Source organism: Sminthopsis crassicaudata, chromosome 4, assembly GCF_048593235.1.
Source record: "Sminthopsis crassicaudata isolate SCR6 chromosome 4, ASM4859323v1, whole genome shotgun sequence".
Lineage (NCBI taxonomy): Eukaryota > Metazoa > Chordata > Mammalia > Dasyuromorphia > Dasyuridae > Sminthopsis > Sminthopsis crassicaudata.
This window is the reverse complement of record NC_133620.1, coordinates 297,322,519-297,334,351: the sequence shown is the minus strand read 5'-3', so window position 1 is coordinate 297,334,351 and position 11,833 is coordinate 297,322,519. Positions and strand designations below refer to the sequence as shown.

General features: G+C 36.8%; 1 protein-coding gene across 2 annotated transcripts; it reads left to right on the top strand.

The window, feature by feature from the left end:
• Positions 1 to 210: 210 nt before the first annotated feature.
• Positions 211 to 11,550, top strand: RNF222 (ring finger protein 222). Of its 2 annotated transcripts, none has more exons than XM_074311910.1 (2): positions 211 to 404; positions 9,675 to 11,550. In XM_074311910.1, exon 2 carries the CDS (start codon positions 9,700 to 9,702, stop codon positions 10,336 to 10,338), a length of 639 nt encoding a protein of 212 aa, XP_074168011.1. In that variant the 5' UTR covers positions 211 to 404; positions 9,675 to 9,699; the 3' UTR covers positions 10,339 to 11,550. The 2 variants fall into 2 exon arrangements, with proteins under 2 accessions (XP_074168011.1, XP_074168010.1); XM_074311909.1 differs by having other exon boundaries at positions 213 to 404; positions 9,672 to 11,550.
• Positions 11,551 to 11,833: the final 283 nt, after the last annotated feature.

The following is an 11,833-nucleotide window of genomic DNA, read 5'->3' as shown; positions in this document are numbered from 1 at the left end:
AAAGGACTTCTAAACATCAGATGATTCATTTTACAGATATAGCAACTGAGACAGTGAGATTTCTTCAAGGCGATAGGTCATCTTCTCCACTATCTATGTCCCCTTCATCTTTTAAGTCCCAATTCTTTACTCTGGTTGCTCTCTTTGCACTCTCCTTATTAAAGTCACCTGACACCAACTCCTGGCAAATCCCCAGCCCTACAGGGAGCTTCATGGCTTCAAACAGGTTGGGCTGCATTCACTTCCCAGGAGCTGTCCTCCCCTCCCCATCATAGTCATTAGGAAATAAGCAGGGAGGAGACACTTGCTCTCTGGCCCCAACCTTGACTGTCTGGCTCTCATCCCGGACCCATATGGAGGTGTTAAGTGGATGGTTAGAGTCCTGTCATCTCATCTGGGTCAAAGTAAGTCTGGGGAGGCTAACTCAGTACGGGGGTTTGGAAGAGAGGGAGGTAGAAAAGTAGGGAGGGATGACTCTGGGTAGGGGTGCTGGTTGGATTTATGGGGAATATCAGATGCTTCCCTTAGACCAGATTGAAACTAAGAAGAAGCCTGTGTGAATGAAGTGATATGGGACTATTTCAATAGTTTAGTTAAAAACATGGCTGAAAGTAAAAAGTCCTTGCTTTGAAGAAACTGTCAGCTTCACAAGGCAGTACTTAGGGAAAAAGACCATTTCTCCCCAAACTAGGCTCATGCTGCAACTATTAGGCAGCTACTCTAAGTGACTGGAATTGGCAGAAACAATGAAACAGAACCAAGGAACCAAAGAATTTTAGAATTGTAAAATTTTGGAGTTCTAGAATCTTAAAAATCTTAGAATCCTAAAATTGGAAGAGTTCTTAGAAGTACTAAGAGGTGAACAATGCTTTCCTATCAACCTTAAAAGAAGGTTTCTTCTTTCCTACTATTTGGATGGATCTGAATCCATCTACATGTATTTATTTAGCATCTTCTATGAACCAGACACTGTGGGAAGAAATATGCAGAAAATGAAATAATCTCTGTTACTAAGGAGAGAAATTAAATCATGATGGGGAAGACTACGTATATAGAGAAGTATTTACAAAATAAATAAAAAAACAACACAAAGCAATTAAATACAAGGGAGTTTGGAAAGTAGGGCACCAGCAATTGAGGGCTATCAGAACAGGTCTTGCAGTATATCCTAAAGGAAAAGAGAGATTCTGAGGCACAAGTAAAGTGGAGTACATTCTAAGCACAAGGGATAGTCAGTCCAAAGGCACAGAGATGCAAACTCAGGTGCTGTATTTGAGAAACAGAAAAGTTTGATTATATTGCAGAATATAGGAGGTGTAATAGCTCCAATAAGTTTGATAATATTGGCTTGAGTAGGGGGCATTACTGGTCTCCTGTTTGATCATGTTTTCTCATCACATTGTTCTGGTATAGGAGATAGAATGCTTTCCCTTTCCCCTCCTCTCCTCTCCTTTTCTTCTATGTATATGCTATTTATCTTTCAAAGGCTTCAAGACCCATTTCATTCAGAAAAGTTTCTCAAACTTTACTTAAGGGGAAAATGAGTATCACGAGCTCCTATACCATTTATTTTCTGTAATATTCATATAGTAGCAGAAGGTCTTACCTTATCATTTAACTATTTCATATCAGTATGTCTGCTTTCCTAATTTCCTAATTAGTTTGTGAGTACATTATACTTCTCTACCTCTCTCTTCTCATTTCCTCTTCCCCCTCTTACATACCTACCACCAAAATATTTCTGCCCATATAGGGACTTAATAATTGGAAATTTGTGAGCAGGGAGGGGATGAAGGCAGAGAAAAAGAGAAAGAGAGTTATAACCTAATCAGAGACAGAGAAAGGAGAAGAAGGAAAGAGAAGGCTAGAGGGAAGACATTGGAGAAAGAAACTTTTTTAAAAGGAGAGAAGAGATAAGGAACATCAAGAGGTAGCTGGCATAATTTCTTTGTTTTTTATAGATGGAGAAACATAAGGAAGAAAAGGGAATTCCAGGCAGGTAGGTAGATAGATAGACAAAAGTCAGACAGACAGACAGACAGATAATCTAAATGGAAGTTCCTGTCCTTGGATAACCTTGGATCAACACTGACTCAGCCACTCTTAGGAAATCCCTTTCTATATACAAACACATATATAAGTGTGTATTAATATATGATACATACATATATAAACATATATATGAACTATTCTCTATCATCTCCTTGTTACCTGTTAACCTTATCATAGATATGGATAAAATTTTATCAAAATGTATCAGCATACCAAAAGAACATTCTTATTGACCTTCTACTTTTCTCTATCCTCCATGTACTCTGTTATTATCAAGTTATAAGACCCTACAGAATATATATATTAGTATAGATCAGGGTTCTTAACCTTGTGTGTGTGTGTGAGCACTTCTGCAGCATAGGGAAATCTATGGATCCTTTTCCAGAATAATGTTTTAAAATTCATAAAATATAATATATAGTATTAAAAAAAACCAACTATAGTGAAACAAAGTTATCAAAACTTAAAAAAAAAATAAATTCATAAACCCCAGATTGAGTCACTAGTCTAAATGATCTCTGAAAGTTCCTTCTAGCTCTAATCTTATTTTATCCTTTATCATCTAACTAGTTGTTATTTACATCTTTAATTAATCTTTTTATTGTGATTTATATCTCTCATAGATCTACCTTCCACCAGCCTCTCTATATATATCTACTTATCATTTTTCAATCTGTGTTATCATTTTTCTCTTTAGAATTTTCCAATTGGTATTTCCTTTGGTGTTCAATAGCACATCATTGAGAGTCAGAAGATGCAGTTTCCCTCCCAAAGCAAAGAAACTATGTTAGAAGCAATTAGCCTATGATCAACCTAGTCAGCCTTGGAGACTAAGAGGCTGATTACAATGAACTAATTGAGACTTCTGGTCAACAAGGCCTGTCAACATTGATATAATAATTTTTACATAATTTTCTCTCTGTGTGAATATGTGTAAAATGTCTTCATTCTTTTATTCCCTACAGTTATGCCAGGATCAATTTAAATATTTCTTGGTGGACATAGAAAAAAAATTCAGAAATACTGCATGATGCCTAAGATCCCTTTCATTTCTAACATTTTATAAATCTTTGTATCTACCACACTCATATCAGTGCTATACCTTTATTTTGTTACACTTTTTTTTTCAGGTTTTCATTACTTCTTGATATACATACTATGATCTAGTTTTAATTATCTGTCCTTGATCATCTATTTTCTCAACATGCCTTAAAGTTGGCCATTATCCTAGTTATCTGAACTTTCAATTATCTAAAATTATAAAAACAATATTTTTTTTTATAAAAACAATATTATAAGAGCACCAGCCCTGAAGTCAGGAAGATCTGAGTTCAAATCTGACCTCAGATACTTAACACTTCCTAGCTGTGTGACTCTGAGCAAATCACTTAACCTTAATTTGCCTCAGAAAACAAAAACAAAAAACAACCAATATTATAACAAAGCATAATTATATGGAGTAGTACTGAACAGGAATTCAGTGGTTGCCAATAGTACTTCCATTTCACTGGTCAAAGTACTGTGCATCCCAGAATCTTCTCATACATTTACTCTCACACCTCAGAAACCTATGAAATACTCCCTGATGACTCTACTCTGTCAGCTGCCTGAAGACTACTAGTACTGCTATTGCAAATATCATAGCAACTGTTAAACCATGGAGGTATAGTGTATATAATGTGACAGATTGAGTCTGAACCATTAATATAAAAAAAATTAATATTGGCTATGACTGCTATGTGTGCTTGAACTAATCATCTCACTAGGCTTGAGTTATGGGGTTCTTACTTATTGCTCTTTTCCTTTCAAATGTTCCAAATACTCAGTTATGCAAAATGTTTCAGTTATGGCAAGTTTACAATATATCTGTTATCAATATCACCTATTTTCTGAAGATCAATTTAACTAAATAGGGAGAGGATCATTACTAATAGATTGGTTACTTGATGATGAATTCTTTGGCCATAGAAACCTATGAAATGATGCAAAATGAACACCAGTCCTGTATGGCCTTTTAAAATTCTATAAATTCTGGTAACAGAAAAAGGGACATATAAATATTGCATATACTGTCAGATGGGGTCTTACTCAATTGTTTGGTTTTGTAAAAAGGGAGAATTCCATGAAGAGGGAAATGTTAGGGAATGTAAAAACAAAAGGTAAATGTCATAAAATTTAAAAAAAGAAAAATGAGCAGAGGAACCTAAGAATGTTACATTTTTAAAATTGTATAAACATTAACTTAGCAGTCAGTATTCTAAATGTCACATCTTTGTCCAATAACCAATGAAAGAATATTCTATTGGGGAAATGGAAGCATATCTATAAATAAATCAAAAGATGAAATTATAACCTATATATCCTCCTTAGACAAAAACAAAAAGGAATGGATAAGGTTTTTTTGGCCAAAAGCAAGAAACAATTTCATTGGACAGTTAGCCATCTCCTGTGTTATACTTGATAAGTATTTACAAAACAAGATATTGTATTTTTATGTCAACATAATAATAAGATGGTAAAGAAAATTTACAGAGCTCAAGAAGACCTTCCAAAATCAATCAACATATACTTTAATGTTTGGTATTTTCAACATGTAAGGGAGGAAGGTTAAAAATGGAAAACAAAGGTTTGAGTAAGAAACAACAAAGATCAAAAACCCAGAGACCACAGATACCTATGTATCAAGTATATTTTTTTCAAGAAGAGAGTCAAAAGATAATAGATATGGTTAGTACTAGATAACATCACTGAGATTTATTATACTTTAACAAATGAAAAAGAACTGGTTGTCAACATGGGAGTCATTTCAGAATTAACTTTGCTTACAGTCAGACTACTAAATTATTAAAGATTAAAATCATTACCAAATTACACAAAAGGATTTAAAAAAAAAAGATATGGCTTTCAATTGAAGCAATTTCAACTTGATCCACTTAAACAAGTTCTTCACAGAAGAAAATGGAGAACAGATAAAACAAGCATCGACATAAACTGTCAGTTATATTTCCAGGTAAGTTTAACCCATGTAAATAAATTGCTACAATAAGAATACCCAAAGCAAAAAGGAAAGAAAAAAAATATGTCAGTCAAGGGAGATATTAGTTTTAAAATATGTTCTTTTGTAAAATTTTATGGAGAACAGTCAGTGGAAGATTATGAGAAATATCATCTCATAAAGCAGTGAGAGGCAATAGAAGGAAAAACAATCTTAGAAAGCTTAGAAAGACTAAACTATTCCAGATCATCCTGACGGCACTTAAGGATGAAATTGAAAGGACAACTATTAGGCAAAATGGAAAAGATATATAAAAATATTATATAACAAACTCTTTTCCTACAGTCATGATGGGGTCATTGTATTTGGACTCATATAGTACACCCACTGTGCTGAATGTACTACTGGTAAAATTTGAATCGTATCAACCTTGACCTTACTACACGTGAAGCCAAAAGTCAAATCAACAAGCATTTATTAAGCTTTTAATAGGTGCCAGATATAGAGAAAAAAAAGTAATAATCCTTGCCCCAAAGGAGCTCAGAATCTAACAATGGAGATAACATTTACAAAATTAAGTACAATAATGCTACCAGAAGAGCCTTCTTTCAGAAAGTAAGATTTAGGCTGAAAACTGGAGAACTAGAAAAACCCAGGGAAGCCAAAGAGACAGGAGAGATACATCTAGTCTGTGAAAATACTTGGAATCAAAAAATGTATAAGGCAAGAAACCCTGTGTCACTGGTTTTGAAAAGTATATTTAGGAGAATAAGGTGTCAAAAAACTAGAAACCTAGGAAGACGCCAAATTATGAAAGGCTTTAAATGCCAAACCAAATTTTACATTTGATGTTCAAATAACAAAGAACCAGTGGACTGAATGGAGGAAGTGACCAAGTCAGACCTGGGCTGTGGGGTAAGCCCCTCAGTTAAGTGGAACCTAGATTGGTGTGAGAGATATTTGAGGCAAAGAAGGTAATTAGAAAACATTGCAATAACCGAGGCATGAAGTGCTGGAGGTTTGCATTAGGCTGGTAGCATTGTCAGAGGAGAAAAGGGTTATATACAAGAAAGATTTCAAAGATATAATTAACAGGACTTGGCAACAAGTTGGATATAATGAAGGGGTGAGAGAGAGTCAAGAGCCAAAGATGACACTTCTGTTTCAAGACTTGGGTGATGGGGAGGATGATAGTGTCTTAGACAATGGAAGTCAGAGATTAGGATGTCTATGGAACATCCATTTTGTAATATCTAATATGCAATTGTGGATATAACTAGAGATCAGAAGAAAAATTAGAATTGGATACATACATAGATCTGAGAATCATCTCCATAAAGACAATGATTAAACCCATGGGACCTGAGGAAATCATCAGGAAGAATAGTATAGAGAGTCAAAAGAAATTCCAGGTCAAAAGGAAGTTGCAATTTATAAATTCTTCTCAGAGAGGAGGAAGTAGAAATGATACTAAAGAAAATAATGGAAAGAAAAGCCATACCAGATCAAGCGTACTATGAGATTATCCAAGCTAGTGATGACACAATTCTGAGGGCATTATTCTCAAATATAGGAAAGCAGTGAGCATTCCACACACATATAATTCAAGGCCTCCTAAAATTTTGAACTCACATGAACCAGATCCACTTCTAGGAAATATTTCCCAAAGGATAATATTCTCTTTGACTCCTTGCCATAGTTACTACAAGAAAATTTCCTAATATAATGATGGTATAACTCATGTGGAGGTTCCCGCTAATGTGAGTAAGAGATGTCACCAGCTTCTGTACAAGATCATCAAGCATGATTATCAAGCCTTTAATTGTGAACAAAAAATGCTGAAGATGCAAACTATTCATGAGTGCTCTTAGGAAGATACAGAAACATATAAAGCATTCCAATAGTTCGTCAGCTTCTTCCATAAAGGAACTAAATTTGGAATTGCTTTTGGAGCAATCTTTCTGACCATTCAATGACATCTTCTTTCCCAGAGAATCCAATATAGTCCTCCTGTATTAAGCCAGTTCTGATTCAGGCTATTAAGGTAACTCATGTTTGAGATGAAAATAAATGTAGAACACCTATCAATTAACAAAAGGAGTTTTCTCATAGCTGAAAATCCTAGAAACTATATTCATCTCCCCAAAACATATATATGCCTAATCAATAAGCAAAAAATGTTAGGAAGTTTTTATAAGCTCAAGTTTACCTTGCTTCAAGGAGCCTATTGAAATCAAAATAACTGAGAAAATAAACAACTATTAAGATCAACAAAAAGATAAAAAAAATTTTAAACTGAGTTTCTTCTTCAGAGAGATCTAGACTTAGATGATCTTTTGAAATATGTAAAGTTCTCCCAAAATGGATTTTGGGATAAATTGGAAATCAATCCCTCACCTTCAGGTTAAAATCAATTTCTTCCCATGGATCCCTACAACATCTAAAACAATAGAAAATTAAATAACCACCAAAGATGTGTGGTCTTTCCAAAATGAGTTTGACCACTTGGGAATGGATTGGAAATCAACTTTTCAGAGCCCAGATTTACCCCTTTACATTAGTTTCTATACCCTTCACTAAGGAAGATGCACTCCTGCCAGGAGGGGAAGGTGGAAGTTGGAGACTTCTAGTCTACTCTACTCTCCTTATGTCATTTTCTGGGGAAAGTAGGATCCCAAGCTCTATATCCAAGGCTTTCCCACCAAATAACAGTTCCACAATGAACATATATTGTAAATAGCAAAGAAACTCATTTACCTAATTTCAAACAAAACATAAATCAGCAAAGACATACATAGGGGAATATATATCACAGACAATTCAGGATAAAGCAGGGATATAACTTAGCTTAACTAAGTCCTAGATCTAGCCTAAGGGAAAACTCCAAAGTCTCTAGCATAGCAAGCTGGAAATATGACAGGCTGCCAGTTAGTTCCTCTCTGGTCTTCCCAGAATCTTTTCTAAATTTTCAAAGAACACTTGCTGGAAACTAAAGCTTTCATGTTTTGCCAACTCCACCCTGCCCTTCATGTAAGAAAACAAACTTCCACATAGGCCAGGGCCAAAAAGCTGTGTGTCTTTTTTTCTGCATTTTAAGTTCATCAGTTCCCATCTTCAGTCCTTCATTGATAAGAGTTCTAAAGACCTTCAAAATTATTTTCCTTTATAATATTTTGTCATTATATAAACTTTTCTTCTAGTTCTTCTCTCTTTATTCTGCACCAGGGTGTAAAACTCCTCCCTATTTTCTCTGAAAGCATTTTATCATTACTTTTGCGCAAGTATATTCCATTCCATTCACATATTAACATTTGTTCAGCCATTCCCCAATAGATGGGTGGGTACCCATTTAATTTCCACTTGGTGGCTATTACAAAAAAAAACCTGCTATAAATATTTGCCTTTTTCTTCCTTGTTGGCTCTTATTGGAATATAGGCTTTATATTAGTATCATGGATCAAAAAGAACATTTTGGGCAAAAGTTCCAAATTGCTTTCAAAGCTGGCTGTCCCAATTCACAGCACCACCAAAAAACATCAGTGTACTTATCTTCTCTGAACCCCTCCAATTTTTGTCATTTTCCTCTTTTATCATCAGCAAATCAAAGGCATGAGCAACCTCAAAATTGCTTTAATTTTCATTTCTCTTAATCGTGATTTGGAACATATAATAGTTTAGATTTCTTCTGCTAAGGACTGTTTATTCATATATTTTGACCATTTATGGTTTGGGGATTGGTTCTTAGTCTTATAAATCAGAATCAGTATCTGCTTAATCTTTAAATATGAGACTTTTTTCAGAGAAACTTACTGTAAAGATCTTTTCCAGTTCCCTGTTTGTCTTCTACAGTAGGAGATTTTCCAGGAGTAACTCCATGAAAAGGTAACAAGTCAAAGGGAGAAAATTATATTTTAGAGGTAAGCTCACATGATTAGATCCAAGAGCTTATATTTTTGTCATAAGAGACATTAGTAAACCATTAAAAGCAAACTTCTTTAATAAATAAGTCAAACAAGAGGCAATGTGATCAGATCAAGAAAAAAATTAGTCGGGATATATTGATTTGACAGCAAGATGCCACAGTAGGTAAGAATGTCTGGCTTGGAGTCAGGAAGATTGAGTTCAAATCTGGTCTCAGAACTTTACTAGCTGTATAATCCTGGGCAAGTCACTTAACCCTGTTACCTCAGTAGTTCATCTGTAAAATAACCTGGAGAAGCAAAAACACTCCCGTATCTTTGCCAGGAAAACCCCAAGTAGGGTTATAGAGAGTTAGACACAACTGAAAAATGACTGAACAAAACAGTAATTAAGATTAGATAGTAATGTATATTTTTTCAGAAAAGACTGTGAAAGCCCAGACTTCGAGGGATCTTGGATCATAAATTATATGGGAAAAGGCAAGAAGAGGAAAAAGAAAAGATGAGGATCATGACGTTTTAGAATTGGACAGTACTTCCTCTACTCCATTGCTCCCCCTATTTTACAAACATTCAAAGTCACACAGTAAGCTGAGTGGATTTCAAACCTAGGTTCTCTGACTATAACTTCAGTATTCTTGCTAGGATGGGGGGAATAAGATAAGAAGAATACTGCTGATGCTTTCTATTCTTCCTTTCCACAGCAGAAGCTTATATTTTGCTGGAGCTGCCATGTCAGAAGGAGAGAGCAAGGACAGTGTGGGCAGTGAGTGTCCTGTGTGCTATGAGAAATTCCGGGATCTTGAGGGAGCCAGCCGGACCCTGAGCTGTGGCCACGTCTTCTGTCATGACTGCCTCGTCAAGTACCTACTTTCATGCAAAGTGGATGGGCAGATTCAAAGGACCATCATCTGTCCTATCTGCCGCTATGTCACCTTTCTCAGTAAAAAGAGCTCCCGCTGGCCCTCTCTGTCATCAGAGAAGAACCTCCAGACCTTGGTGGTCCCCATGGGCCTGGACAACCTGCCCTTGCTGGATGCCTTGGGACACACAAACCCTCTAACCATTCCCCAGGTTCCTTCCCAGGGTCAGACCAACCAAAGCACATTTCCAAGAGACCTGCTGTCTGGCCTTGTCCAAGAGCCCCAGATCTTTATCATCAGTTCACACGGAATGCCCCTCAGGGAGGAGGACAGTGTCCTGCCCAGACAGAGCCTAGCCAACCTCTCTGAAGTGTCCCCAGCACGAAGAGGCTCTCTCTGCTCACGCTGCTGTCATTCTCGAGTAATGGTGCTGATAGCTCTTATTACCATAGTGGCTGTGGTAGCTACTATCCTGCCCTGGATCCTACTGGTGAGGAAGGAGGCATGACTTTGTCTAGGGATGCATCCTCATTAAAAAGGAGTCCCAGAAGCTGAGAAACTTCTGAGCCAAGGAGGAACACAGGGAGCACAGCCCCACATGATCACAGACATTTTCAGCATTAGCAAGGAAAGGAAAGATGTCTTGAGGGACCCTGACACTAAAAACTTTGCTGGTTCTAACTAAGCAAATCACTCAGAGTTCTCAGGCAGGGCTGGCTGACCTAGGAGATGAGAGCATAATTCCGCTACAAAATTAGGAAAAGTGATGGTTTTTTTTCCTACCAGCTAGCTCAGGAAGGAGTCAGATCAAGAGAAATTAAAGGCAAGACAAAATGCATCTTCTTATTACCAAAGTCCAATGGGGAGTTGGAGATACTGGAGGCTGGAACTGGGACTTGAAGGGTTGATCCTGAAAGGTCAGTATGTCAAAGTAACCCCAGATATCTACTGGGAAACCTGTGCTTGAATGAAGATCAGCTAATAACCAAGGTACCCCTTCCATCCAGTCCCAGTTCAGAGCAATACTCGTAAGGAGGAAGGATCCCTACCTACCTACCTGACCAAGGAGCAGAAGATGCCAATTCATAGACAGCCCCAGTATTTGGGGTTCTGATAGCTTTCACTTCTACCACATGGCCCAAAGAAATGATGGCCCTTAGGGAGGCATCTTAGTAAGCCAGATAAAGGGGGGATCTCTGAAAAAGGTCTTTCCTTCCTTTCCTTTTCAGGCAGAATTGAATCCAGGGGAAAGCAGAGTATTGAGGCTGTTTCTACCCTCTTCTTGAAAGATCCTGAGCCCTTTTCATTCCCTCCATGGAAGGCTCTACTGCTCACTGATCTAGCATGAGGTCACAGAAAAGCCTCACTGATGAAAAGAAGTTCTATCTTGCCAAAAAGGCCTTCAACTATAGAGAAATTGGGTCATGGTTAGGAGGCGCAAAGATGTTTTCCACAAATTATCCCAATACTTCCTAAATCTGGCTGAGGTTATTATATAAAAAAGGAGGCTGAATAGGGTACATACAGTTCACTGACCTCTCAAAAATGAAGGAATTGGACCAAGGAGTTTAGTACTGTCTATGGTGGATCCAGGAATTGAGTTCTTACAACATCCTCTGTTGACTAGAAACTAATAAATAAATAATTATTATTATTACCATGGATGTAATACTTTAGAGTTTACAAAGTACTTCATAAATAATAGCTTGTTTAATCCTCATAACAACAGAGTTGGTTTTTTTTCCATTTTACACGGAACATTTGTGGATTATATTACAAAGGATGGGGCAGTCCATGGTATTAGCATGTCCAAATCCAGAATGCCTCACTCAATATTTCAGCAAGTTCCATCTTTGTGGGAAACAGAACAGTCACGGTTGGTCAATCTCCTATCTTTACTCTCCTATCTTCAAATAGGGTACTAGGGGACAGCTAGTTGATACAGTGGATAGAGCACCAGCCCTGAAGTCAGGAGGACCCGAGTTCAAATCTGGTCTCAGACA